The 26,960-nt window shown below is 44.7% G+C and overlaps 1 protein-coding gene and 1 non-coding gene across 4 annotated transcripts; one reads left to right on the top strand and one right to left on the bottom strand.

Moving 5' to 3' along the window:
• Positions 1-260: 260 nt before the first annotated feature.
• Positions 261-26,896, top strand: PYM1 (PYM homolog 1, exon junction complex associated factor). Of its 3 annotated transcripts, none has more exons than XM_054441995.2 (3): positions 261-626; positions 24,822-24,915; positions 25,946-26,896. In XM_054441995.2, exons 1-3 carry the CDS (start codon positions 590-592, stop codon positions 26,427-26,429), a joined length of 615 nt encoding a protein of 204 aa, XP_054297970.1. In that variant the 5' UTR covers positions 261-589; the 3' UTR covers positions 26,430-26,896. The 3 variants fall into 3 exon arrangements, with proteins under 3 accessions (XP_054297970.1, XP_054297971.1, XP_063503048.1); XM_054441996.2 differs by having other exon boundaries at positions 323-1,274; XM_063646978.1 differs by lacking the exon at positions 261-626 and adding an exon at positions 658-1,031.
• Positions 24,322-24,428, bottom strand: LOC129011137 (U6 spliceosomal RNA). Its single transcript, XR_008493249.1, has one exon. It is a non-coding gene; the product is annotated as a U6 spliceosomal RNA (small nuclear RNA).
• Positions 26,897-26,960: the final 64 nt, after the last annotated feature.

Here is a 26,960-nt window from a genome sequence, read left to right as displayed (position 1 = left end):
TAGTCACCAATAATTACCTCCTCCCTCCTCCCTGGTTCCAGGGGTACTGCTGGACATTAAACTAAGCCAAAGTGGGGATATAAGGAGGAAGGTAAAAGGGTTGATAAGGAAAAAGGTATATCAGGGTGGAGGAGGGTAGAGTTGACACCTGAGGAGAGGAACCTGCAGCCGGGCCCCTCCCAGGCTGTAGGGGAAACAAGTTTAACAGGACTTAGCCCTGAAGGAACAACAGTTGCTCAAATGGGCGGCGGAGGGAGACCATATGGGTTCGTCTGAAGAAAAGGAGGTACGGCGCAGGGCAGGACTACAAATGGAGTGACACTACGGGACTGGATTATTGGCGAGTTGCCCCGCTTTAGCTCCTCAGCGGTTGGACGAGTTTAATTAGAATACTAAGTAGGTCCGCCCAGAAGCTTTCACCCTGCCCTCTGACCCTAGGGCCCAGCCCAAGGAGGCACTCAGGGTTAGGAGGTCTGGGCGAGAAGCAACTAGGGCCTTCATCACTTCGCCGCCGAATCCCCGGCGCCGCCCAGCGGAGCAGAGCCAGGCCAGGGCCGCCCGCCCAACCTGGTCCGCTGCCTCTTCCGCCATGGAAGCTGCTGGCAACCCTGCGGATACGGAGACAGGTGACCGACCCGCGGCGCCCTCCGCCTTGCACGTCCCTCCCGCGGGTCTCTGGTGGTTGAGTGAGGCGGCCGACAGCAATCGGCACACGAATTCGACCTCTCCACCTTCTTAGGGTTAGATGGGGTCTTCCAACCGTCCCTAGAAACACTTGTGCGCCCCAGTGCGTTCCTGGAGTTTGTCTGCTCCACGTTACCAAGCCGCTCTGAGATCTGGGTGCAGGCCAGAGCCTGGATATTCTTCCTTTCTTCATTTATAAGGCTCCCTTTTTGGGTGCAGGTGGGCCTTGCGCCCTTTTCCCTCGCAAGTCCTGGACGTACGAGGAGTTCCTGGGATGAGAGGGACTGTGTCTCGGAACTTCTCTTGGTTCTCTGAGGACTTTTACAGGCAGCAAGCGCTCAATAATGGTATCGGTGGCAGTAAAAGAGCCCACGGCTTTATTTTATTAACTGTTTCAGCTTCTCCCCTCTTCCTCCTCCTCCACCTCCGCCCATGAAATGGTGCACTCTCCCTTTAAGACTAAGATGGTGGCTTGCTACGATCGGGACTCCACTTCCGGTGGGGAGGGGGGCGGGACCCCAGCCCGCTCACGCCGGAAGTGGTTTGCGTTTTCAAGATGGCGACTCCCTATGTTACTGACGAGACCGGCGGTGAGTGTGGGAGGCGCGGAGCCGCTTCTCTCCGGGCTCTCGGGGCAGGGGTTCGGACTTGGAAAGGGGTCGGTGCCCCGCCCATCCCGGGGCCCCTCCTTTGCCCCGCCCCCCGGACCGCCTTCCCCATTCATTCTCTCCTACGGGTGTCTCCTGCGCCCCCTTCTGGTCTCGTGTTTGGGGTCTCTGCTTCCGGTCACCCAAACCCTGGGGTCCTTCAGTGCAGGTCCCTGCTTCAGGACCCTCACGGGCCCTTAGCTTTTCTCCAGCAGTTGGAGCACTCATATCTCTTTTAGGTTATTCAGGCTTGGGGGCTTCTACACTCTCATTTCCCTCCAATTCCTGCCCTCCTCCTTTTCCCCTCCCCCATCTCAGCTATACTTGCTTTCTACCCTACCCCGGTCCCGTTTTCATTATTTTTCTCGAAGCTTTATTTGCTGAAGACCTCCTCGTTTCTACACAGTACCTTTTCCTCTCCCGTATCTTTATTTGTTGGGTCACTGAGGTTTAGAGGTGTGAAGGGAAGAGGACCCTAATACAACTTTCTCTTGAGTTTTCTCCCTGATGGAGCCACCCTTCGCTACCTTCTCCCGTGATAGTGTTAGAAATTGAGGGGTCTAAGGTGGGAAGAGGCAAACAGGAAAGTGTCGAGTGGCTTTTCTCCGAAGCCCTTTGACAAGTGAATAAAACCCACTATTCCTTCTGGCTAGAGAAGAATTTGCAGCCTGGCTGGCCGAGATGCTGAAGTGTCTGCTGTGTATGTGAGGTGTATGTGTTGGAAACGGAGAATCACAGCTTTTATCATGGTTTTGTCCCTTCCTAATGGCCTTATCTTTAGAAAAATATGCATAGTAGTAATAGCTACTCAATGATGATCAAATAATATATGTGAAAGCAATTTATAAAATGCTGCGCAAGTGCAAAGTGTTTCTGTTTGTGTAGCCCTCCTATGTGTAGTCCGTAGTCTGTAGAAGCAACACTGTGCCTGTGCCTTGGTACACACGGTGTTTTAAAATGTGCGATTTTGCTTCTTGCTCTGCTGCTTTCCATGTTCCTTACACCTCAGCCCACCTATTTTATGGTACCTGATGACAACCCAGGTTGCTGCTACTTCTCCCCAACCTCACAATTTAAAGTGGTACTACCTCTTTCCTTCTGTTCTCTACCCAGTAGCTCCTTCATGAATTACCAACTTTTAATGTGTGCTTTGAAAATACTACTTATCCAGTATACTTCTCTTTACTCTTAATCATTTTCTTTACCCTGACTCCGGGAAATCCAGGTATCACATCTTACCTTACCTTGCCACTAAAAGCTGTTTTCTGTTTTCCGTGACTGTGTGGAAGAGAAAAAGGAATAAACTGCTTTTTTGTTTTCCTTTACTATGTCCAGATCATTGATCTACCACTGTCACTCTAATCCTCATGGAAGGTATTGCCATGCAATTATAGAAGTTTCTGTAAAACCTTAGTGTCATCATTTACTGCCCACAAGGACCCAGACCTATTGCATCATATTTTTTTCTCTCCTTTTTTTCTTGCTATCATTTTCAGTGTCTCCAGCACCATTGGAATACTCTGATTTCATAGTTCCTCAGCATGAGACGGTCAACTTTCCTTTGTATTTTCAAACCAGTTGCACATCAGAATCACTACAACCTGGATCTCATCTAGGACACCGCTTTTTCTTCAGGTGCTCCCCATCACTTTAGCCTCCTTACCAATCACCTATTTCACTATCTTAAGCCCACAGGATCAGCTTTTTGTCCTCAAGTTCTCTGGTTCTTGACCTTCCCATTTCATTGAATCTGTCAGTACCTTATGGCCTTTGATGCTGCCCAGCTAGACGTCTGTGACCAGCCACTTTGATAATATCCTCTTGCTTTCTTTATTCATTTTGATTTTCTATACTAAGCAGGCACTTCTGTTATCTCTAATGATGGGTATGATTAGAGATGTTTTCTTGGCTTCTGCTTCTAGGCCACAGCATGTTGCTAGAGAAAAAGTACAGAAGCTATCAGATTCAATATAACTTAACTTCTGTCAAGATCATGGCTTCTAATTATTTTTTTCTTTTTAAAAAAAATTTTTACTGGGCGTGGTGGCTCACGCCTATAATCCCAGCACTTTGGGAGGCCGAGGTGGGTGGATCAGCTGAGGTCAGGAGTTCAAGACCAGCCTGACCAATATGGTGAAACCCCATCTCTACTAAAACTACTAAAATTAGCCGGGTGTGGTGGCATGGGCCTGTCGTCTCAGCTACTCGGGAGGTTGAGACAGGAGAATCGCTTGAACCCAGGAGGCAGAGGTTGCAGTGAGCTGAGTTCGTGCCTCTGCACTCCAGCCTGGGCGACAGAGCGAGACTCTGTCTCAAAAATAAATAATAAATAAATAAATATTTAAATTTATTTTTTATGTTCTTCCATAGCTGTTTCCCCAACCTTTTCCAGATCTGTGTGACCATCCCTTTTAATTCTCCTTCTTTTGGCAGATGACTTCATTTTTATTTCACTGAAAACTCAAGGCCTATCATTTTTGTTTCCTTTTTCTTCACAGCCAGATTTTGTTTCTTTCTTTTTTTAAAATGAAGTGATGCAGACTTGCTGTGTTGCCCAGGCTGGTTTTGAACTCCTGGCCTCAAGTGATCTTCCCACCTCAGTCTGCCAAAATGTTGGGATTACAGGTGTGAGCCTGCACCTGGCCCCAGATTTCTTGAATATGAAGAAATCTCCTGATATTTCTGTTTCCTTGCTGCCTATTTGTTTCTTAACTCTTTGCAGTCATTATTTCTAGCACTACCCTCTCTCGAGTTGCCTATGCCTTTTTCTAATTGCTTCCTGAATATCTTCACTCTTGGATATACTGTCATACCTCAAATCCAACCTGACCAAAACCAGTATCAGTTTTTCCATCACTATTTCTGCTGACGGCACCATTGTTCTAGCCAACCCAAGATAAACTTTTGTATCGTTTCTTTTTTTTTTTTTTTTTTTTTTGAGACAGATACTCACTCTGTCGCCCAGGCTGGAGTGCAGTAGCACGATCTCGGCTTACTGCAACCTCCGCCTCCCTGGTTCAAGCGATTCTCCTGCCTCAGCCTCCTGAGTAGCTGGGATTACAGGTGCATGTCACCACGCTTGGCTAATTTTTGTATTGTTAGTAGAGACAGGGTTTCATCATGTTGGTCAGGTTGGTCTTGAACTCCTGACCTCGTGATCTGCCTGCCTTGGCCTCCCAAAGTGCTGGGATTACAGGCGTGAGTCACCACGCCTAGCCATTTCTTTTTTTAATATTCTAAATATACTTGATTTTTTAGAACACTTTTAGATTTATAGAAAAATTGAGAAGATGCTACAGAGATTTCCCACATACCCTACACTTAGTTTCCCCTGTTACTGTCATCTTACGTTAATATGGTACTTTGCTTGCAATTAATGAAGCAATATTGATATATTACTATTAACTAGAATCCATACATCATTTCATTAGTTTTTTTGTTTGTTTGTTTGTTTTTTTTTTTTTCAGACAGGGTCTTGCTCTGTCACCCAGGCTGGAGTGCAGTGGTGCAATCACCATTTACTGTAGTCTTAACTTCTAGGCTCAAGTGATCCTCCCACCTCAACCTACTGAGTAGCTGGGACTACAGGTACTCACCACCACGCCTGGCTAATTTTTGTATTTTTTGTAGAAATGCGGTCTTGCTCTGTTGCCCAGTCTGCTCTCAAATTCCTGGGCTCAAGCAATCCTCACGCCCTGGCCTCCCAAAGTCCTGGGATTACAGGTGTGAACCACCACGCCTGGCTGATTTCCTTAGTTTTTACTTAATTTATTTTTATATTTATTTATTTATTTATTACTATTTTTTTGAGACGGAGTTCTGCTCTTGTTGCCCAGGCTGGAGTGCAATGGTGAGATCTCAGCTCACCGCAACCTCTGCCTCCCGGGTTCAAGTGATTCTCCTGCCTCAGCCTCCTGGGTAGCTGGGATTACAGGCATGTGCCACCATGCCCGGCTAATTTTGTATTTTTAGTAGAGACGGGTTTCTCCATGTTGGTCAGGCTGGTCTCAAACTCCTGACCTCAGGTGATCTGCCCACCTCGGCCTCCCAAAGTGCTGGGATTACAGGTGTGAGCCACTGTGCCCAGCCTTTTTACCTAATGTTTTTTTGTTGTTCCAGGATCTTATCCAGGGTACTACATAACATTTAGTTCTCATGTCTCTAAGCTCCTCTTGGCTGACATTTTTTCAGGCTTTCCTTGTTTTCCGTGACCTTGAGTTTTGAGGAATACTGGGCAGGTATTTTGTAGGATGTCCTTCTATTGGAATTTGTGTGATGTATTTCTCATAATTAGACTTGGGTTATGTGTTTTGGGGAGGAAGACCACGAAGGTAAAGTGACATTTTCATCACATTGTATCAGGGTACATAGTATCACAATGATTTTTTACTGTTAATTTTTTTGTTTTTTTGAGACAGGGTCTTCCCTTTGTTGCCCAGACTGGAGTGCGGTGACACCATCATGGCTCACTGAAGCCTTGACCTCCCAGGCTCAATCGATCCTCCCACCTCAGCCTCCTGAGTATCTAGGACCACAGGCGTGTGCTATCATGCCCAGCTAATTTTTTTTTTTTTGGTAAAGATGGTCTCACTATGTTGCCTGGGCTGGTCTTGAACTCATGAGCTCAAGGTATTGTTCCCCTTTGGCCTACCAAAATTCTGGGATTACTAGGCATGAGTCACTATGCCCAGCCTGTTAGTATTGACCGTGATCATCTGGCAGAGATATTGTTTGTAAGGCTTCACTGTAAAGTTACGCTTTACCCTCTTCCTTTCCATACTGTAGGGAAGTCACTATTGCCAGCCCATGCATAAGGAGTAGAGAGTTGTGCTCTCCTTAAAAAAAGAGATTAAGGGCTGGGCATGGTGGCATATGCCTGTAATCCCAGCACTTTGGGAGGCTGAGGCTGGAGGATTGCTTGAGGCCATCCTAAGCAACATAGCAAGACCTCTTATCTACAAAAAGATTTAAAAAATAATGAGCTGGGTAAGGTGGCACACACCTGTGCTCCCAGCTACTCAGGGAGCCTGAGGGGGGATGATTGTTTGAGCCAGGGAGACTGAGGCTGCATTGAGCCGTGATTGTGCCACTGTACTCCAGCCTCGGTGAGAGGCTGTCTCAAAAAACAATAAAAAAAAACCACATTATTTGACATTCTTCTGCCCAGGAGATTTTTTTCTTTTCCTTTGTTTGTTTATTAATTTATGTATATCAATATGGACTTATAGATGTTTATTTTATATGTTAGGTTATAATCCAATACTATTTTATTTGCTTTATTGCTCAAATGTTCCAGTTTTGAACATTGGGAAGTCTTTTAGTTTTTTACTTGGCCCATCTCCCTTTGACATTCGCCATCATTGCAGGTATGATTTTGTTCTCTGCTCCAGTCCTACGGTCTGCCATTTCTCTAAGAAGCCCTTGTTCTTTTTACTAAAGAGTAATGTTAAAAACTAAGATCTGATCACTAGGTGTTTTTATTTGTGTGGGAGTATTTTTTTTTATTTATGGAAGTTTTTTTTTATGATTATTTTTATTATCATCTTTTACTTCTCTCTTGCCCTCCTCACATATATCAGTTATCAAAATATCATTCTTTTATTCCTACTGCTGTTACCCTTATCCCGTCTTCGGTACTTGTTAGCTATATAGCCTTGGGAATCTAAGTCTTAGTTTTCTCATCAATGAAATTGGAATAACTCCTGCAACACAGGATTATTATGAGTATTAAAATTTAAATAAAGTAATTTACATGTTTGGCACATAAAAAGTGTCCAACACATTGTTCTATAATTGTTACTATTACGTAAGGGTCATTGTATGGGTTAGAAGAAATTACTATATATGGCCAAGTACCAGGCATAGTACTTGGGCCATTCTAAGTGCCTGCTAAAATTCTAATTTCTGTTGTTCTGCAAATATTACTGTGACTTCCCAAACTGGTCATCCTATTTCCAGTCCCTCTCTTGTTTCATTTCTTCAGATATACTGCTATCAGATTACTGCTTAAGTACAAATTTAGTTATGTAATTTTTGTTCAATATTAATTCATCAACCCAGAGTCTGCTGTTATATATGGCATATATCTTTCTAAACTGTTTTAAACATAACAGAATCAGATGGTATATACATTTTTATATCTTGCCTTTTCGTTTAGCCTTATGAGGTAAATGTTTTTCCTTGCTATTAAAAACTCTGTAAACATCTTTTAAAATACTGGCAGAGTGTTTTATAGTTTGGGCATGCACCCTATCTTACTTTCTTCTGTTATTGGGCTTTTAGATTGTTTTCGGAATTTTTATTATAAGAACACTATGAATGTTTTTGTGCATGCATCTTTTTCTGCATTTAGGGTTATTTTCTTTTTCTTTTTTTTTTTTTGAGACGGAGTCTCGCTTTGTCACCAGGCTGGAGTGCAGTGGTGCCATCTCTGCTCACTACAATCTCCACCTCCTGGGCTCAAGTGATTCTCCTGCCTCAGCCTCCCGAGTAGCTGGAATTACAGGCATGCACCCCCACACCCAGGTAATTTTTGTATTTTTAGTAGAGATGGGGTTTTACCATGTTGTCTAGGCTGGTCTTCAACTCTTGGCCTCAAAGGATTGCACACCTTGGCCTCCCGGAATGCTAGAATTACAGGCATGAGCCACCGTGCTCTGCCTGATTTTTTAAATTATCTGTAAGATGAGGTCTTGCTATGTTTCCCAGGCTGGTCTCCAACTCCTGGGTTCAAGTGATCCTCTCACCTCGGCCTTCTGAAGTGTTGGGATTATAGGCTTGAGCAACTAGTTTTTCTTTTCTTTTCCTTTTTTTTTTTTTTTTTTTTTTTTTTTAAGAGACAAGGTCTTGCTCTGTTGCCCAGGTTAGCGTACAGTGGCACAGTCATACCTTGCTGTAGTCTTAACTGTTGGGGTCAAGCAATTCTCCTGCCTCTGCCTCCTGAGTAGCTAGTACTAGGACTACAGGCATGCGCCACCATGGCCGGCTAATTTTTGAATTTTTTTATAGAGCTATGTTGCCCAGCTGTTCTCAAACTCCTTTTCACAAGCAGTGCTCCCACCTTGGCCTTCCAAAGCGGTGGGATTACAGGCATGAGCCACTGCACCCAGCCTAGTTTTTCTTTTTTCTTTTTTTTTTTTTTTGAGATGGAGTCTTGCTCTGTCTCTAGTCACCCAGACTGGAGTACAGTGACGCGATCTCTGCTCTGCCAACCGGGCTCAAGCTATTCTCCTGCCTCAGCCTCCCAAATAGATGAGATTACAGGCACGCACCACCACGCCCAGCTATTTTTTTGTATTTTTAGTTAGAGATGGGGTTTCACCGTGTTGGCCAGGCTGGTCTCGAACTCCTGACCTCAGGTGATCTGCCTGCCTTGGCCTCCCAAAGTGCTGGGATTATAGGCGTGAGCCACCACGCCTGGCCCCCAGCCTAGTTTTTCTAAGCACATATGCATATATAACATTAAAGTAAAATGACATATTTGGAATTATACTGTTAAGATTGGCTGTTATTTTCCAAAATATGAATCCTTGAAACACCTAGTAATCTTCTGAGATGTGACACAAAATAAATAACTAAAATAGAGGCCGGGAGTGGTGGCTCACGCCTGTAATCTCAACACTTTGGGAGGCCGAGGCGGGTGGATTGCTTGAGCCCAGGAATTCGAGACCAGCCTGGGCAACATGACAAAACCTCGTCTCTACTAAAAATACAAAAAATTAACTGGGTGTGGTGACACAAACACTCCTGTAGTCCCATCTACTTGGGAGGTTGAGGTGGGAGGAATTGCTTGAGCCTGGGAGGTGGAAACTGCAGTGAATCAAGGTCCTGCTACTGCACTCCAGCCTGGGTGACAGTGACCTCATCTCGAAGATAAATAAGATAAAATACAAATAATGTTTCTGTGCACGAATTTTGAGAAACACTGTAAACCATATTCCCATCTTGCATATTTACCTGAATAAGAACATAATAACTCATTTAAGCCTTGCTGTTTAAAAAAAAAAAAACACAAAATCTTTTTTGGTGTTTAACCCAGAATTTCCCAAACTTATTTAACAATTTTTAGGGATAACCCCTGTTTAATATCTTATGGGAGTAGTATTTTACATAACAAAAGCTTTGGGAAACATGATTAAATGATAGGACTACCTTTTTTATTTTTATTTTTTTGAGATGGACTCTTGCTCTGTTGCCCAGGCTGGAGTGCAGTGGTACAATCTCGGCTCAGGGCGACCTCTGCCTCCCGGGTTCAAGTGATTCTCCTGCCTCAGCCTCCCAAGTAGCTGGAACTACAGGCACCTGCCACCACACCTAGCTAATTTTTGTATTTTTAGTAGAGACGGGGTTTCACCGTGTTGGCCAGGCTGGTCTCAAACTCCTGACCTCAGGTGATCCACCCACCTTGGCCTCCCAGTGCTGGGATTACAGGTGTAAGCCACCATGTCCAGCCTAATTTTTAAATTTTTTATAGAGATGGAGGTCTTACCATCTTACCCAGGATGGTCTTGAACTCCTGGGCTCAAGTGATCCTCCTAGGTCAGCCTCCTAGTGTGCTGGGATTACAGACGTGAGCCACCATGCCTGGCCTATTTGTTGTTGATTTCCATTTTTATTTTAGATTTAGAAAATGTGCAGGTTTGTGGTCGGGTGCAGTGGCTCACGCCTGTAATCCCAGCAATTTGGGAGGCCGAGGCGGGCGGATCACGAGGTCAGGAGATCAAGACCATCCTGGCTAACACGGCGAAACCCCGTCTCTACTAAAAATACAAAAGAAAATTAGCCGGGTATGATAGTGGGCACCTGTAGTCCCAGTTACTCGGGAGGCTGAGGCAGGAGAATGGCATGAACCCGGGAGGCGGAGCTTGCAGTGAGCCGAGATCACGCCACTGCACTCTAGCCTGGGCGACAGAGTGAGACTCCGTCTCAAAAAAAAGAAAAAAAAAAAGAAAATGTGCAGGTTTGTTACATGGGTATAATTATGTGATGCTGAGGTTTGGGGTACGAGTGATCCCATCACCCAGATAGTGAGCATAGTACCCAATAGTTAAGTTTTTTGTTGTTGTTGTTTGTTTTTTTTTTGAAATGGAGTCTTGCTCTATTGCCCAGGCTGGAGTTCAGTGGTGTGATCTTGGCTCACTACAACCTCTATCTCTCGGGTTGAAGTGATTCTCCTGCCTCAGCATCCCAGGTAGCTGGGATTACAGGCGTGCACCACCATGACTGGCTGAGTTTTGTATTTAGTAGAGTTGGGGTTTCACCGTGTTGGCCAGGCTGGTCTCCAACTCCTGACCTCAGGTGATCCATCTAGCCTGGCCTCCCAAAGTGCTGGGATTACAGGCGTGAGCCACTGTGCCTGGCCCCAGTAGATAGTTTTTAAACCCGTGCCCGCCTCTAGTAGTCCCCAATGTCTGTTGTTGCCATCTTTATGTCTGTGAGTACCCAGTGTTTAGCTCCTACTTATAAGTGAGAACATGCAGTATTTGGTTTTCTGTTCCTGTGTTAATTTGCTTAGGATAATGGCCCTCAGCTGCATCCATGTTGCTACAAAGGATATTATTTTGTTATTTATGGCTGTGACAAAATTTTATTTAATTAATTAATTTTTTTTTTGTTTTGAGATGGAGTCTCGCTCTTGTAGCCCAGGCTGGAGTGCAATGGTGCAACCTTAGCTCCCTGTAACCTCTGCCTCCTGGGTTCAAGTGATCTCTTGCCTCAGCCTCCCAAGTAGCTGGGATTATAGGCGCCCACCACCACGCCCGGCTAATTTTTTTTATTTTTAGTAGAGACGGGCTTTCACCATGTTGGCCAGGCTGGTCTCGAGCTCCTGACCTCAGGTGATCCACCCGTCTTGGCCTCCTAAAGTGCTGGGATTGCAGGCATGGTGAGCCACTGCGCCCAGCCGACAAACTACTTTTTAAATTTTTTTTTATTTTTGAGAGAGAGTTTCACTCTGTTGCCCAGGCTGGAGTACAGTGGTGTGATTGCAGTTTGCTGCAGGCTTGACCTCCTGGATTCAAGTGATCCTCCCAGCTTAGCCTCCCAAGTAGCTGGGATTACAGGTGTGCACCACCATACCCAGCTAATTTTTCTAGAGAAGAGGTTTCACCATGTTGCCCAGGCTGGTCTTGAACTCCTGGACGCAAGCGATCTGCCTGCCTCAGCCTCCCAAAGTGTTGGGATTACAGGCGTGAGCCACCACGCCCAACCTCAGACTACTTTTTTTTTTTCTTTTTTTGAGACCAACTTTTGCTGTTGTTGCCCAGGCTGTGGAATGCAATGGCCCAACTTCGGCTCACCGCAACATCCACCTCCCAGGTTCAAGTGATTCTTCTGCCTCAGCCTCCCGAGTAGTTGGGATTACAGGCATGTGCCACCACGCCTGGCTAATTTTTGTATTTTTAGTAGAGACGAGGCTTTCTCCATGTTGGTCAGGCTGGTCTTGAACTCCTGACCTCAGGTGATCCGCCCACCTCTGCCTCCCAAAGTACTGGGATTACAGGTGTGAGTCACCGTGCCTGGCTGACTACTTTTAAATATAGTATTATCACATGCCATGTTTTTGCCCATACCCTCTAGTGAAACTGGGCTGTATGGCTGATGTGGAACAGCAGTGCGATGGTGTGTAAGCTTTGGCATCAGACTTGAGTTCAGGTTACAGATATGTGCTACCTTTGGGATCTTGACCATGTCTTTTTTTTTTTGAGCTGGAGTCTCACTCTGTCACCCAGGTTGGAGTGCAGTGGTGTGGTTTCAGCTCACTGCAACCTCCGCCTCCTGACTTCAAGCAGTTCTCCTGTCTCAGCCTCCCGAGTAGCTGGGATTACAAGCATGCGCCAGCACGTCTGGCTAATTTTTGTATTTTTAGTAGAGATGGGGCTTCGCCATGTTGGCCAGGCTGGTCTCGAACTCCTGACCTCAGGTGATCTGCCCGCCTTGACCTCCCAAAGTGCTGGGATTACAGGCGTGAGCCACTGCACCAAGACTTGACCATGTCTTTAACCTCTTGAAGACTGTTTCCTTGGCTGTAAATGATAATATCTATCTATCGTTTAGATTTAACAGGATAATGTATACAAAGTTCCTCCTGTAAGGTAGCTACTTATTAATAAATACTCTTTACTAATCATTGTTAAATACTGAGTTTTCCACTGCTAGGATTTTGCTTTTGTTGTTCCTCTTATCCCCTTTCCCTTTTCTCTGCCTGCAGAAATACTGGCTGCTGATTTGTTATCATTAATTATTACTACTTTCTAGTCTTTAGTGTCAAATGAGGTTTTCCTGATTATCTCCTGTCATCTCTTAGGATACTTACGACACTCTTACTTTTGTCTTATGCTTTGCTTGCCTAATTTGCCCACTTCCTCCTTACTTAGTCTGTACATTTTTTGAAAATTGGGACCATCTTACTCATCTTGATAACCCTGTTGGCACTTATGGTACTTTTCTTCTAGGAGGCTTTTTTTTTTTTTCTTAAAAGATGAACTCTTGCTCTATTGCCCAGGCTGGAGTGCAATGGCATGATCTGCAACCTCTGCCTCCCGGGATCAAGTGATTCTCCTGTCTCAGCCTCCTGAGTAGCTGGGATTACAGGTGTGTGCCACCATGCCCAGCTAGGAGGCTTTTAATATTTATTGTGTTTAATTTGTAGTCTGGCCTCTTTACCACCGTGCTTTTTTAAGGCTGTATTTGTGGAGATAACCAGGGATTTCCAAAATGCCAAAGCCAGAACCTTTTTCTCAGTTCTCCTTTCCTTGATCTCTGCAGTATTTAATACTGTTACTCACCTACCTTTACCTTTTTTTTTTTTTTTTTTTTTTTTTAGACGGAGTCTTGGACTGTCGCCCAGGCTGGAGTGCAGGGGTGTGATCTTGGCTTACTGCAACCTCTGCCTCCCGCGTTCAAGCGATTCTCTTGCCTCAGCCTCCTGAGTAGCTGGGACTACAGGCACATGCCTCCATGCCCGGCTAATTTTTTCTATTTTTAGTAGAGATGGGGTTTCATTGTGTTAGCCAGGATGGCCTCCATCTCCTGACCTCGTGATGCACCCGCCTCGGCCTCCCAAAGTGCTGGGATTACAGGTGTGAGCCACCACGCCCGGCCATCACCTACCTACCTTTATTTAAAACTGTTGGTCTCCATGGCTTAGCATGTCCTGGTCTTCCTTTCCTATGAATCATTTCCTGTTGTTGCTGTCACCTTTTCTTCCTTGAGGGAAATGATTATGACCATTATTTCAGGGTCATTCCTCCAGCTCTAATCTTCTCTTTGTTATATTTTCTCTGTGTTGGAAACCACATCCAGGTCTTATTTTGGCCCTGAGATCATCCGCAGGCTGAGACCTGTGACTTAGATCTCTTTTCTTATTTGAAGCAGGTCTCATACCTTTAACAACCATGTCCCCTATCTCCTTGGAGTTCCTCCATGCCTTGCTATGTTGTCTTTTCACTGTCTACCTGCAACCCCTGGAAACAAGGACCCTTTCAGTTTAAGAGTTTTTATTGCCGACAGACTTAAGGAAATAGATTGAGAATTAAAAAACGGCAGATGTGAGAAAATGACAAAGCTTAAAAAGATTCTTACAGTAGCAGTCCCCAATCTCTAGTTTTTGACTCTGCAAGATATTATCTGAAAGTCCTGATATTTTGCCCTTGGTTTTTATTTCTAGGGGTGGGAACCGCCAAACCTCTCCCTTCTTTTTGACTTCACCCTTGGATACCATCAAGGCCAGAGGATGGAACCAAGATAACATAAAATAGGTGCTCCTTTGTGATAATGGGCTATTTGTATCTCTGAGGGCTTCCACACAGGATGGCCATTCAAGAAGCTCCTGCTCTGCCTTTCATTATAGTCTATCTTTAGTCCTCCTAAACCTTCAGCTATAATCTCTATGCAGTCAACTTGAATATATGTTTCTAGTATTGTCCCTTTCTCCCAAATTCCATGTAAAACACTTGTCTGAATTGAATTGTTGTTTCCACAAAGTTGTTTTCCCCTGTGGACTTTGTTTATATCAGTAGTTTTTATTTTCCCAATTTTCCAAATTCAAGAGTGATATTATAAATAGTTGTGTTCTTGTTTGTTATCTTTCTCACTAGAATGTATACTCTAAGAAGGCAAGAACCTTGCTTGCTTTATTCATTGTTGTATCCCTAGCTTCTGTTACAGTGTGTGGCACAAGAGTAAGTGCTCAATAAAAATTTAAAATCCATGTGTGAATAAATGTGATTACCATGTGCCCTACCGTATATTGAGAAAAATAAGAATACATGTGAAAAGCACGAGATTAAATCCACTGTGTTACTGTTTTGATTATTTCCTTTCTCACATCTTGGTAAGTCTTTGGATCCTGTTGATTTAATCTTCACAATGAATTTCTCTTTCATTTTCCTTTCATTACCTGTAGAAACCATCGAAGTCAGGTCTTCTCACATTGCAGCTGTTGTTTTCATTTTCTCTACCTTTAGTTTATGGTACACATTTTTCAGTTTAATCTTAAATCATTGCTTTGAACAGATCACCTGTACTCCCTTATTGGCCATCAGTATTCTACAGCTTAAGGCTTCAGTCCAAACTCAGTGGAGGTTAGAGACCTTTCATAGTCTCACTAATTTGCCCTGAGTCTCTTTTCACATTACATATGCTTTTTGCCCAGAACATTCTGGATTCTTGCTCTTCCCTGATGAGATACTCACATTTATTTGTTCATTAATTCAATCCATATTTACTGTCTTCTGTGGGCCAGACTCTTTGCTACAAAGTTCAAAGAGAGTTTCTGCTTTCCAACAAGCAAATAATTATGTTAAGCATTAGAGCATGATAAAAGCTAAAACAGGTGCTGCGAGTGCACAGAAAGCAGGTTTTAACCTAGCTTGGCGTCAGGAAGGCGGCCTTGAGTTGATACTTGAATTTGACCTTTAAAGACCAGTGGGAAGGAACTTAAGCAAATATAGTCTATTCCAGGCCAGAGGAAGCAAAAGCAAAAAGGTACAGAGAATAGAGACATGGGTCAGGTTGAGATTTGTGAATATTTTAGTTTCTATTTATTTTTTTTTTCTTTTGAGACAGAGTTTTGCTCTTGTTGCCCAGGCTGGAGTGCAATGGCGTGATCTTGGCTCACTGCAACCTCCACCTCCCGGGTTCAAGTGATTCTCCTGCCTTGGGCTCCCAAGTAGCTGGGATTACAGGAACTCGCCACAACGCCCTGCTAATTTTTGTATTTTTAGTAGAAATGGGGTTTCTCCATGTTGGCCAGGCTGGTCTCGAACTCCTGACCTCAGATGATCTACCCGCCTCTGCCTCCCAAAGTGCTGGGATTACATACGTGAGCCACTGCACCCAGCCAAATATTTGTTTCTAGAGCAGAGAGTATGGTGGCTTTATGCTAAGAGGCTGGAAACTAGCAAGCGGTAAATCAAGAAGGCCTTTTTTTTTCCCCTCTTGTGAAGTTTTGCTCCTGTTGCCCAGGCTGGAGTGCAATGGCACGATCTTGGCTCACTACAGCCTCCGCCTCCCAAGTTCAAGCAATTCTCCTGCCTCAGCCTCCCAAGTAGCTGGGATTACAGGCGTGAGCCACCGCGCCTGGCCTAATGGAAATTTTTAACAGAAAAGTTATCTTATCACCCCAGTAGAATTTTTGTTATTGCATGTTCTTTTCTTTTTTTAATTTTTTGAGATGGAGTCTCACTCTATCACCCAAGCTGGAGTGCAGTGGCGTGATCTCAGTTCACTGCAACCTCCACTTCCCAGACTCAAGTGATTGTCCCACCTTAGCCTCCTGAGTAGCTGGGACTACAGGCATGCACCACCATGCCCAGCTAGTTTTTTTTTTATTTTTGTAGAGATAGGGTTTCGCCATGTTGGCCGGGCTGGTCTCGAATTCCTGACCCCAGGTGACCCACCTGCCTCGGCTTCCCAAAGTGTCGGCATCACAGGCATGAGCCACTGCACCCTGCCTTGCACATTATTTTCAAAAAAGTTTTTAAAATAGAGATGGAGTCTCAATATGTTGTCCAAGACTCAATTGTTCCTCCCACGTGAGGACTAAGCTCTGATTTTTTTTATCTTGCCAAAATTCCTATCTAAGGGGTCTGGGGAGTCATGCCCTACAAACCAAACCATAAGTTCTCGTCAAATGGGTTATTTAACCCTGTATCTCCCCTCCCCTCCCCTTCTCTTTTCTTGAGGAGTTTCGCTCCATCAATGCTGGAGTGCAGTGGCGCAGTCTCGGCTCATTGCAACCTCCACCTCCTGGGATCAAGTGATTTTCCTGCCTCAGCCTCCCGAGTAGCTGGGATTACAGGTGCCTGCCACCACTCCCAGCTAATTTTTGTATTTTTACTAGAGATGGGGTTTTACCATGTTGGCCAGGCTGGTTTTAAACTCCTGACCTCAGGTGATCCACCCACCTTGGCCTCCCAAAGTGCTGGGTGGCTCACGGCTTACAGGCGTGAGCCACCACGCCTGGCCTCATTACTTACTTTTCAGTTTGACTCTGCTATAACAAGAAAATAAAAATATTTTACCCCAAAACATGTTTCTTGCCGTATCTTAAAATGGCCCTGCAAAGCCGACCTTTGTGGGGGAAACTGCATCTGTAAAAAATCTCTATTAACAGGCCGGGCTCAGTCACTCACACCTGTAATCTCAGCACTTTTGGGAGGCTGAGGTGGGTGGATCACATGAGGTCAGGAGTTCAAGACCAGCTTGGCCAACATGGCGAAACCCCATCTCTACTTAAAAATATATAAAAATTAGCCGGACGTGGTGGCACACATCTGTAATCCCAGCTACTCGGGAGGCTGAGGCAAGAGAATCGTTTGAACCCAGGAGGCAGAGGTTGCAGTGAGCTGAGATGGTGCCACTGCACTCCAGCCTGGGCTACAAGAGCAAAGCTCCGTCTCAAAAAATAAATAAATAAATAAAATTCTGTATTAATATAGCTAGATCTATTTCTTCAGGCTCTCCCAATGCTGAAGAGTTTAAAAGTCTAGCACCTTTTAAAGAACTGAATAGGAAACGTTTGTCATCTGTTGTCTCTAAGGGTAGCCACCATAAGACTTCAAAAGAACCTTGGTCTCCACAATCTTTTATCTGAACCTGAACCTTTCTATCTATCTCAGGCCTTTAGACAAACTCAACCAATTGTCAACCAGAAATGTTTAAATTTACCTATAGCCTGGAAGCCCCCCGCTTTGAGTTGTCCCACCTTTCTGAACCAAACCAATGTATTTCTTAAATGTATTTGAGTGATGTCTCATGCCTCCCTAAAATATATAAAACCAGGCGTGGTGGTTCACGCCTGCGATCCCAACACTTTGGGAGGCTGAGGTGGGTGGATCACCTGAGGTCAGGAATTTGAGACCAGCCTGGCCAACACGGCGAAACCCTGTGTCTACTAAAAATACAAAAAATTAGCTGGGCGTGGTGGTGGGCTCCTGTAGTCCCAGGTACTCGGGAGACTGAGGCAAGAGAATCGCTTGAACCCAGGAGGCGGAGGTTGCAGTGAGCCAAGATCGTGCCACTACACTCCAGTCTGGGCAACAGGGTTAGACTGTGTCAAAAAACAAAAACAATAATTAGCCAGGTGTGGTAATGCGCTATAGTCCCAGCTACTTGGCAGGCTGAGGCAGGAAAATCGCTTTAACTGGGGAGGCGGAGATTGCAGTGAGCTGGGATCGGGCTACTGCACTCCAGCCTGAGAGACAGAGTGAGATTCCGTCTCAAAAAAATTTTTTTAAATATATATATAAAACCAAGCTGTACCCCAAGCACCTAGGGCACATGTTCTCAGGACCTCCTAAGGTCAGTGTCACAGGCCATGGTCACTCATATTTGGCTCAGAATCTCTAAAAATATTTTACAGAGTGTGACTCTTTTCATCAACACAGATCACCCTCCTGAGTAGCTGGTAGCACAGGTACATGCCATTAACCATACCCAGCTAATTTTTGTATAGTTCGTAAAGACGGGGGTCTCCCTATGTTGCTCAGGCTGGTCTTGAATGCCTGGGCTCAAGGGATCCTCCCATCTTGGCCTCCCAAAGTGCTGGGACTACAGCCATGAGCCATTGTACCTGACCTTTCACTATTTATTGATAATGCCATCATATTCATATGATTATCTCTTCCTCTCTTTTTTGTTTTTATTTTTTCCTATTGTAACTATTTATGGTAAATTGTGGACATTGAGATTACTAAAATAAAAAGTGTATTGAATTATCTTTGATTTCTTATCCTCTTACTCCTTCCGTAGTCAGTGAATTACCAAATGTTGTTGATTCTTTGGTAATGTGTCTGCCCTTAGTCTCTTACTTTCCAGTGCCCCTGTTTCAGCCAATTCTGTCCCTTCATGCCAGGATTATCGCAATATTTTTTCCCTAACTAGTTTCCACGTCTCTGGTGTTTTTTTTTTTTCCAAGTCACCCTTTTATTATGCTAGATTAAATACTCTGAAACACTGCTTTGTATAAAGGATTCATTCATTTATTCAAAGCCCTAAGACAATACTTCGCATAAAGGATTCATTCATTTGACAAATATTTGTTGAGTACGTGCCATGTACCAGATATTAAAATCTTTAACTGGTATTCAAGGTCTGAACATTCCAGCCCTGTCTCTGGCTCAGCCTGACTGGTCTATTTGTCGTTGCCTGAAAATGCTATCTACATTCCCATGCGTGAGTTTTTGTTTGAGAACGAACTGTTTCTAATCTACTCTGCCTCCCTTTTTGTTTAGTTTGACTCTTCCTTCAAAGCCCAGCTCTAGTCTCAGTCCTCCCTCCAGGAAGCCTCCTAGTTTTTTTTCTTTGGTTTTTATTCTTGTCACAGCTGGGCAAAAAATATCCTTAGTAGTTCTCTTTTACTCACCCAATAAAGTCCAAAGTTCTTGACCTTGTTTTTAAGGCTTTCTGCGATTACCCCATTTTTCATTTCCAACCAGGCTTCCTACTCCCTAACATGAACTGTCTCATTCACCTGAACCTCTCTACTTTCTGTTCCCTACTCACGCCCATTCCCACATCCATGCTTTTCTTTGCTCAAATTTGAGTCCCTTTGCTCATGATTTTTCTTTCTTCCATCCCCTCCACCTGTCGAATCACCCATTGCCTTTAACAACTTTTTTTGTTTTATTTTATTTTTTTTTTTGGAGACAGAGTCTTGCTGTCACCCAGGCTGGAGTGCAATGGTATGATCTCGGCTCACTGCAACCTCCGCCTCCTGGGCTCAAGGTTGATTCTCCTGCCTTAGCCTCTGGAGTAGCTGAGATTACAGACGCCCAGCCACCACTCCTGGCTATTTTTTGTATTTTAGTAGAGATGGGGTTTCACAATGTTGGCCAGGCTGGTCTCGAACTCCTGACCTCAGGTGATCCACCTGCCTCAACCTCCCAAAGTGCTAGGAGTACAGGAGTGGGCCCGTGCGCCTGGACTTTTTTGTTTTAATGTATTAATGATATTTGCATTTTGAACAAAAAACCAATTCGTGTAATAATATATAATTCATGTAGGAGGCCCTAGACTTTTATTTTTAAACTCTTTTTTTCTTTTTTGAGAAAGATTTTCACTCTGTTGCCCAAGCTGGAGTGCAGTGGCACGATATCGGCTCACTGCAACCTCCGCCTCCTGGGCTCAAGCAATTCTTATGCCTCAGCGTCCCCAGTAGTTGGGATTACAAACGTGCCACCATGCCCAGCTAATTTTTTTATTTTTATTTATTTTACTTATTTTTACTTTTTGAGATGGAGTCTTTCTCTGTCGCCCAGGTTGGAGTGCAGTGGTGCAGTCTCGGCTCACTGCAACCTCCACCTCCCAGGTTCAAGCGATTCTCCTGCCTTACCCTCCCAAGTAGCTGGGATTACAGGCTCCTGCCACCACGCCTGGCTATTTTTTGTATTTTTGTAGAGACAGGGTTTCGCCATGTTGGCCAGGCTGGTCTCGAACTCCTGGCCTCAAGTAATCCGCCCGCCTCGGCCTCCCGAAGTGCTGGGATTACAGGCATGAGCCACCATGCCCAGCCTTATTTTATTTATTTATTTATTTATTTTTTTGAGACGGAGTCTCGCTCTGTTGCCCAGGCTGGAGTGCAATGACATGATCTTGACCTACTGCAACCCCACTTCCCGGGTTCAAGCGATTTTCCTGCCTCAGCCTCCCGAGTAGCTGAGACTACAGGCACTTGCCACCACACCCAGCTAATTTTTGTGTTTTTAATGGAGATGGGGTTTCACCATGTTGGCCAGGCTGGTCTTGAACTCCTGACCTTAAGTGATCCGCTTGCCTTGGCTTCCCAAAGTGCTGGGATTACAGGTGTGCACCACCGTGCCTGGCCTCCAATCTTTTTTTTTTTTTTTTTACCAGACGAAGTCTCGCTCTGTCACCAGGCTGGAGTGCAGTGGCGCAATCTTGGCTCACTGCAACCTCCGACCCCCTGTTTGAAGTGATTCTCCTGCTTCAACCTCCCGAGTAGCTAAGATTACAAGCACATGCCGCCATGCCCGGCTAATTTTTTTTTTTTTTTTTTTTTTGTATTTATGTAGAGACAGGGTTTTGTATGTAGAGACAGGGTTTCACCATGTTGTCCAGGCTGGTTTTGAACTCCTGAGTTCAGGCAATCCACCTGCCTCAGCCTCCCAAAGTGCCAGGATTACAGTTGTGAGCCACCGTGCCTTGCCAATTTTTGTATTTTTAGTAGAGACGGGGTTTTGCCATGTTGGCCAGGCTGGTCTAGAACTCCTGGTCTCATGTGATCCACCCACTTCAACCTCCCAAATTGCTGGGATTACAGGTGTGAACCGCCGCATCTAGCCTTAAAAATCTTTTTTTCTTTATTTTCACAAAAGTAATACTTAAGAGAGCTACAACAAAACATATATATATATGTTAAGTTTCTCTCTTAAGGTAACCAGCATTAACAGTTTGATATGTGTCCTTGCACACCTTTTTCTTTGTCTCTGTACACAGACTTTAAGTGTTGCCCCTTACTCCAACAAGAATAGTACCATACTGGCTGGGTGCGGTGGCTCACACCTGTAATCTCGGGATTTTGGGAGGCCGAGGCGGGCGGATCACCTGAGGTCGGGAGTTTGCAACCAGCCTGACCAATATGGAGAAATCCCGTCTCTACTAAAAATACAAAATTAGCCAGGTGTTGTGGTGCATGCCTGTAATCCCAGCTACTCAGGAGGCTGAGGCAGGAGAATCACTTGAATCTGGGAGGAGGAGGTTGCAGTGAGCCGAGACTGCGCCATTGCACTCCAGCCTGGGCAACAAGAACGAAACTCCATCTCAAAATAAATAAATAAATAAATAAATAAATAAAATAAAATAGTACCATACTCTATACCAGTGATTCTCAAAGTGTGGTTCAGGACCCTTAAAGGGGTCCCTGAGACTCAGAAGGTCTGCAAGCAAATCTATTCTCATAATCATGCTTATTTGTCTTTTTCATGGGATTGACTTTGCACCAATGGTGCAAAAGACATGGTTGGTGAAACTGCTGGCCCTATAAGCATGCATTTGTCAGGGCAGTGGCACCAAATTATACTAATCATTGTGTTCTTCACTGCCACACACTTGCTGTAAATGCCAGTTTCACCTAAGGATATCATTGATGATACAATAAAAATGATTAATTGTATTAAGCCCAGCCCTTGAATACATATTTTTTTAATGTTCTCTGTGACTCATAGGAAGTAAGCATGAAACACTTCTGCTGCATACCGAAGTAGGATGGTTGTCTGAATTGCAAGCTGAACAAACTTTCTTCTCATGGAGCAGTATTTTTTACTTGAAAAAAAAAAACACTGACAAACTATGGTAATCAGACCTGACTATCCAATGATCATTTTCCTGAAAATGAAGGAAGTGAAAGTGAAGGGAAACAACTGATAGTTTTTCTTGCCAATGATAAAATTCAAACACTTAAGTGAAAATTAGAATTTTGGAAAACTTATTTATTTTATATTATATATATATGTGTATATATATACATATATACACATATATATACATATATATATACACATATATATACATATATATATATATATATATTTTTTTTTTTTTTAAATTGGGATAGAGTTTTGCTCTGTCACCCAGGCCGGAGTGCAGTGGTGCAATCTCCGCTCATTGCAACCTCCGCCTCCTGGGTTCAAGCAGTTCTCCCTGCCTCAGCCTCCCGAGTAGCTGGGATTACAGGCGCCTGCCACCACGCCCAGCTAATCTTTGTATTTTTAGTAGAGACAGGGTTTTGTCATGTTAGCCAGGCTGCTCTCGAACTCCTGACCTCAGGTGATCCGCCCGCCTCAGCCTCTCAAAGTGTTGGGGTTACAGGCATGAGCTACTGTGCCCGGCCAGGAATTTTGGAAAACTTATATTTCCCATTCTGAGCTTGATAGCTTCCATGTACTTAAATACTTTAGTGATGAGATAAATGAATATGATCTCTTTTAAATATTGTATAATACGCCAGGCACGTTGGCTCACACCTGTAATCCCAGCACTTTGGGAGGCCGAGGCAGGCGGATAACGAGGTCAGGAGATTGAGACCATTCTGGCTAACATGGTGAAACCCCGTCTTTATTTAAAAAAAAAAAAAAAAATAGCCAGGTGTGGTGGCAGGTGCCTGTAGTCCCAGCTACTCGGGAGGCTGAGGCAGGAGAATGGCGTGAACCCAGGAGGCAGAGCTTGCAGTGAGCCCAGATTGCGCCACTGCACTCCAGCCTGGGCGACAGATCGAGACTTCATCTCAAAATAAATAAAAATAAATAAATAAATAAGTAAATATTGTATAATGATATGCATATTACAAAATAACAGTGTAAAGGGGGTCCTGAAATAAAAAAAGTTAGAGGACCACTACTCTACATGTTATCCTGCAGCTTGCTTTTTCAGTTAGTATATCTTGAACACTAGTCAGTGTCAGAACATTTTTTTTTTTTTTTGAGACTCACTGCAACCTCTGCCTCCCAGGTTCAAGTGATTCTCGTGCCTCGGCCTCCCCAGTAGCTGGGATTACAGACGTGTGCCATCACACCTGGCTAATTTTTGTATTTTTAATAGAGACAGGATTTCACCATGTTGGCCAGTCTGGTCTCGAACTCCTGACCTCAAAGGATCTACCAGCCTCGGTCTCCCAAAGTGCTGTCTAATTATTCATTTATTGATGGCCTTTTAAGTTGCTTTCAGCTTTTTGCTAATTTTTTTTTTTTTTTTTTTTTTGAGATGAAGTCTCTCTCTGTTGCCCAGGCTGGAGTGCAGTGGCGCAATCTCGGCTCACTGCAACCTCCACCTCCTGGGTTCAAGTGATTCTCCTGCCTCAGCCTCCTGAGTAGCTGGGGCTACAGGCGCGCTCTAGCATGCCTGGCTAATTTTTTTTGTATTTTTAGTAGAGACAGGGTTTCACTATGTTGGTCAGGCTGGTCTCGAACTCCTGACCTCGTGATTCAACCCCCTCGGCCTCCCAAAGTGCTGGGATTACAGGCATGAGCCACCGTGCCTGGCCAGCTTTTTGCTAATTTAAATAATGGATCAACGAATACCCTTTAAAGGCCAGGCGCTGTGGCTCATGCCTATAATCCCAGCAATTTGGGAGGCCGAGGCGGGCGGATCACCTGAGGTCAGGAGTTCAAGACTAGCCTGGCTGACATGGCGAAACCCATTTCTACTAATAATACAAAAATTAGCCGGATGTGATGGCAGGGGCCTATAATCCTAGCTACTCGGGAGGCTGAGGCAGGAGAATCGCCTAACCTGGGAGGTGGAGGTTGCGGTGAGCTGAGATTGCACCACTGCACTCCAGCCTGGGTGACAGAGTGAAACTCCATCTAAAAACAAAACAAAACAAAATGAAACAAAAACCAAATACCCTTTAAATACATCCTCGTGTACTGGTGTGTATATATCTGTGGTATGAATTCCTAAAAGTTGACCTATTTTTTTAAGTTCCATCTAAATAAAATTTCTCCTTCTTTTTTTTTTTTTTTTTGAAGTTAAAAATATGGAACGCTTCACGAATTTGCGTGTCATCCTTGCGCAGGGGCCATGCTAATCTTCTCTGTATCGTTCCAATTTTAGTATATGTGCTGCCGAAGCGAGCACAAATTTTTCCTTCTTTACAACATCTGCTCTTGTCATTTCTCCTCCCTATGGTTTTTGCGTCTTTTTAGCCTCTTGTTCATTTTCTGCCTTTCATGTTCCCATGCTATTGCCTTGGTTTTTTAACAAAATTCTTCCTCTGTGCCTATCCTGTCTTACCTACTAAATTATGCAAATAGAATCTTCTTGAGGGCAAGGATGGTTTCTTGTACAGTGTATTGGCACTCGGTAAATAATGAGAGAGGGATTGAATGTTGGTATGAGAAAAGGAGCCTTAATGGTTGCATTTGGATGAATGGGTGCTGAAAGATGGTATGTACATTTATACATTCTTGTCTCATCTTGTAAAATGTTTGAAAATAAGAGTAATTTTCAACTTAATTTTTCTTATTTTAGGCAAGTATATCGCGTCAACACAGCGACCTGACGGGACCTGGCGCAAGCAGCGGAGGGTGAAAGAAGGATATGTGCCCCAGGAGGAGGTCCCAGTGTATGTGGTTAGGCTTGAGTAGGGGTTTTCTGTTGGGGTCCCTACAGAAGGATAGAATATCCTTATGCCTACAAGTTCAGGGAGGACTCTCCTAAGCCCCAAGGAAATGGAAGGAGGGGCAACTATCTGAGAAAGGAGAGAAAGAGTCTGGGATTCAGGGATGAGTGAGGGTTACAGATCACTAGTCCTATACTTTTGACCTCTGTTCATTAGAACCTCCAGAGCTTTAGGTTCTAGGGACTTCGCTGCATCTTTCCTGCAGAGCAGAGGAAAGTTGGGGAGGGACCATAAAGAGAGAAAGGTGGTCAGGCCCGGTGGCCTACATCTGTAATCTGAGCACTTTGGGAGTCCTAGGTGGGTGGATTACTTGAGGTCAGGAGTTCAAGAACAGCCTCGCCAACGTGGTGAAACCCCGTCTGTACTAAAAATACAAAATTACAAAATACAAATGTCAGCCAGGCGTGGTGGCACGAGCCTGTAATCCCAGCTACTCAGGAGGCTGAGGCAGGAGAATCTCTTGAACCCGGGAAGTGGGAGGTTGCAGTGAGCCAAGATTGCGCCAGTGCACTTCAGCCCTGGCGACAGAGCGAGACTCTGTCTCAAAAACAAACAGGCAGGCGCGGTGGCTCTCTGTAATCCCAGCACTTTGGGAGGCCAAGATCGGTGGATCACCTGAGGTCAGGAGTTGAAGACCAGCCTGACCAACATGGTGAAACCCCATCTCTACTAAAAATACACACAGTTAGCCAGGCGTGGTGGCAGGCGCCTGTAATCCCAGCTACCCGGGAGGCTGAGGCAGTAGAATCACTTGAACCCGGGAGGTGGAGGTTGCAGTGAGCTGAGATTGCGCCATTATACTCCAGCCTGGGCAACTGAGCGAGACTCCATCTCAAAAAACAACCCCACAAAAACAACAACAACAAAAAAAGGAAGCAAGAATGTAATGAGGATGAAGTGTTTGGAAGTTTAAGAAAAGGGATCAAAAAGTCAGTGATTCTCTGAAACTCTTGACATCCTTTGTTTCCTGCAGATATGAAAACAAGTACGTGAAGTTTTTCAAGAGTAAACCAGAGTTGCCCCCAGGGCTAAGCCCTGAGGCCACTGCTCCTGTCACCCCATCCAGGCCTGAAGGTGGTGAACCAGGCCTCTCCAAGACAGCCAAACGCAACCTGAAGCGAAAGGAGAAGAGGCGGCAGCAGCAAGAGAAAGGAGAGGCAGAGGCCTTGAGCAGGACTCTTGATAAGGTGTCTCTGGAAGAGACAGCCCAACTCCACAGTGCTCCACAGGGCTCCCGGGCAGCCCCCACAGCTGCATCTGACCAGCCTGACTCAGTTGCCACCACTGAGAAAGCCAAGAAGATAAAGAACCTAAGGAAGAAGCTCCGGCAGGTGGAAGAGCTGCAGCAGCGGATCCAGGCTGGGGAAGTCAGCCAGCCCAGCAAAGAGCAGCTGGAAAAACTAGCAAGGAGGAGGGCGCTAGAAGAGGAGTTAGAGGACTTGGAGTTAGGCCTCTGAGGCCTTTGGGGAATAGGGAATGGACTGCAGAACAAACCATGGGGCTCTCTGGGGTCTGGGGGAATATGGGCAACAGCAGTCAGGAGGGGTACCCCCCATACTGGCTTACTTCCACCTCTTGCGGCCCAGCTCTGTCCTCCAGAGCCTAGCATCTCCCTCAATCCTTCCCTTTTCTTCCCAACTTCTACTTTTTGGACTTTCCCCCTCCCATTCCCAGTGTTCAAAATCTCAGTGACTACCCCAGGTACCTTTGCTGCTGATTTGGGTGTCTTGTTTAAAAGAAAATCAGGTGGGTGGGAATCTCTTGGAGAACTGAGGCTGAGGGTAAAGGGAGTATGCCCAAGTCTTGGAGTCTTGGTTCCTGTTCACGGTGTTTATGGGTTATTTCCCTCTCCATCCCTCATTTTTTTTTTTTTTTTTTTTTTTATAAAAAAGCAAAAACGAGAATAAACACAAGTAGACATGTCTGGCTTTGCCTCCTTATTTTCAACTCCTAGTAGATATTGTATCTCCTGAGTTTGGCACAGGAAG

This window comes from Pongo pygmaeus, chromosome 10 (assembly GCF_028885625.2).
Source record: "Pongo pygmaeus isolate AG05252 chromosome 10, NHGRI_mPonPyg2-v2.0_pri, whole genome shotgun sequence".
In the NCBI taxonomy this organism is placed as follows: Eukaryota; Metazoa; Chordata; class Mammalia; order Primates; family Hominidae; genus Pongo; species Pongo pygmaeus.
This window is presented reverse-complemented; position numbering and strand designations above follow the sequence as displayed.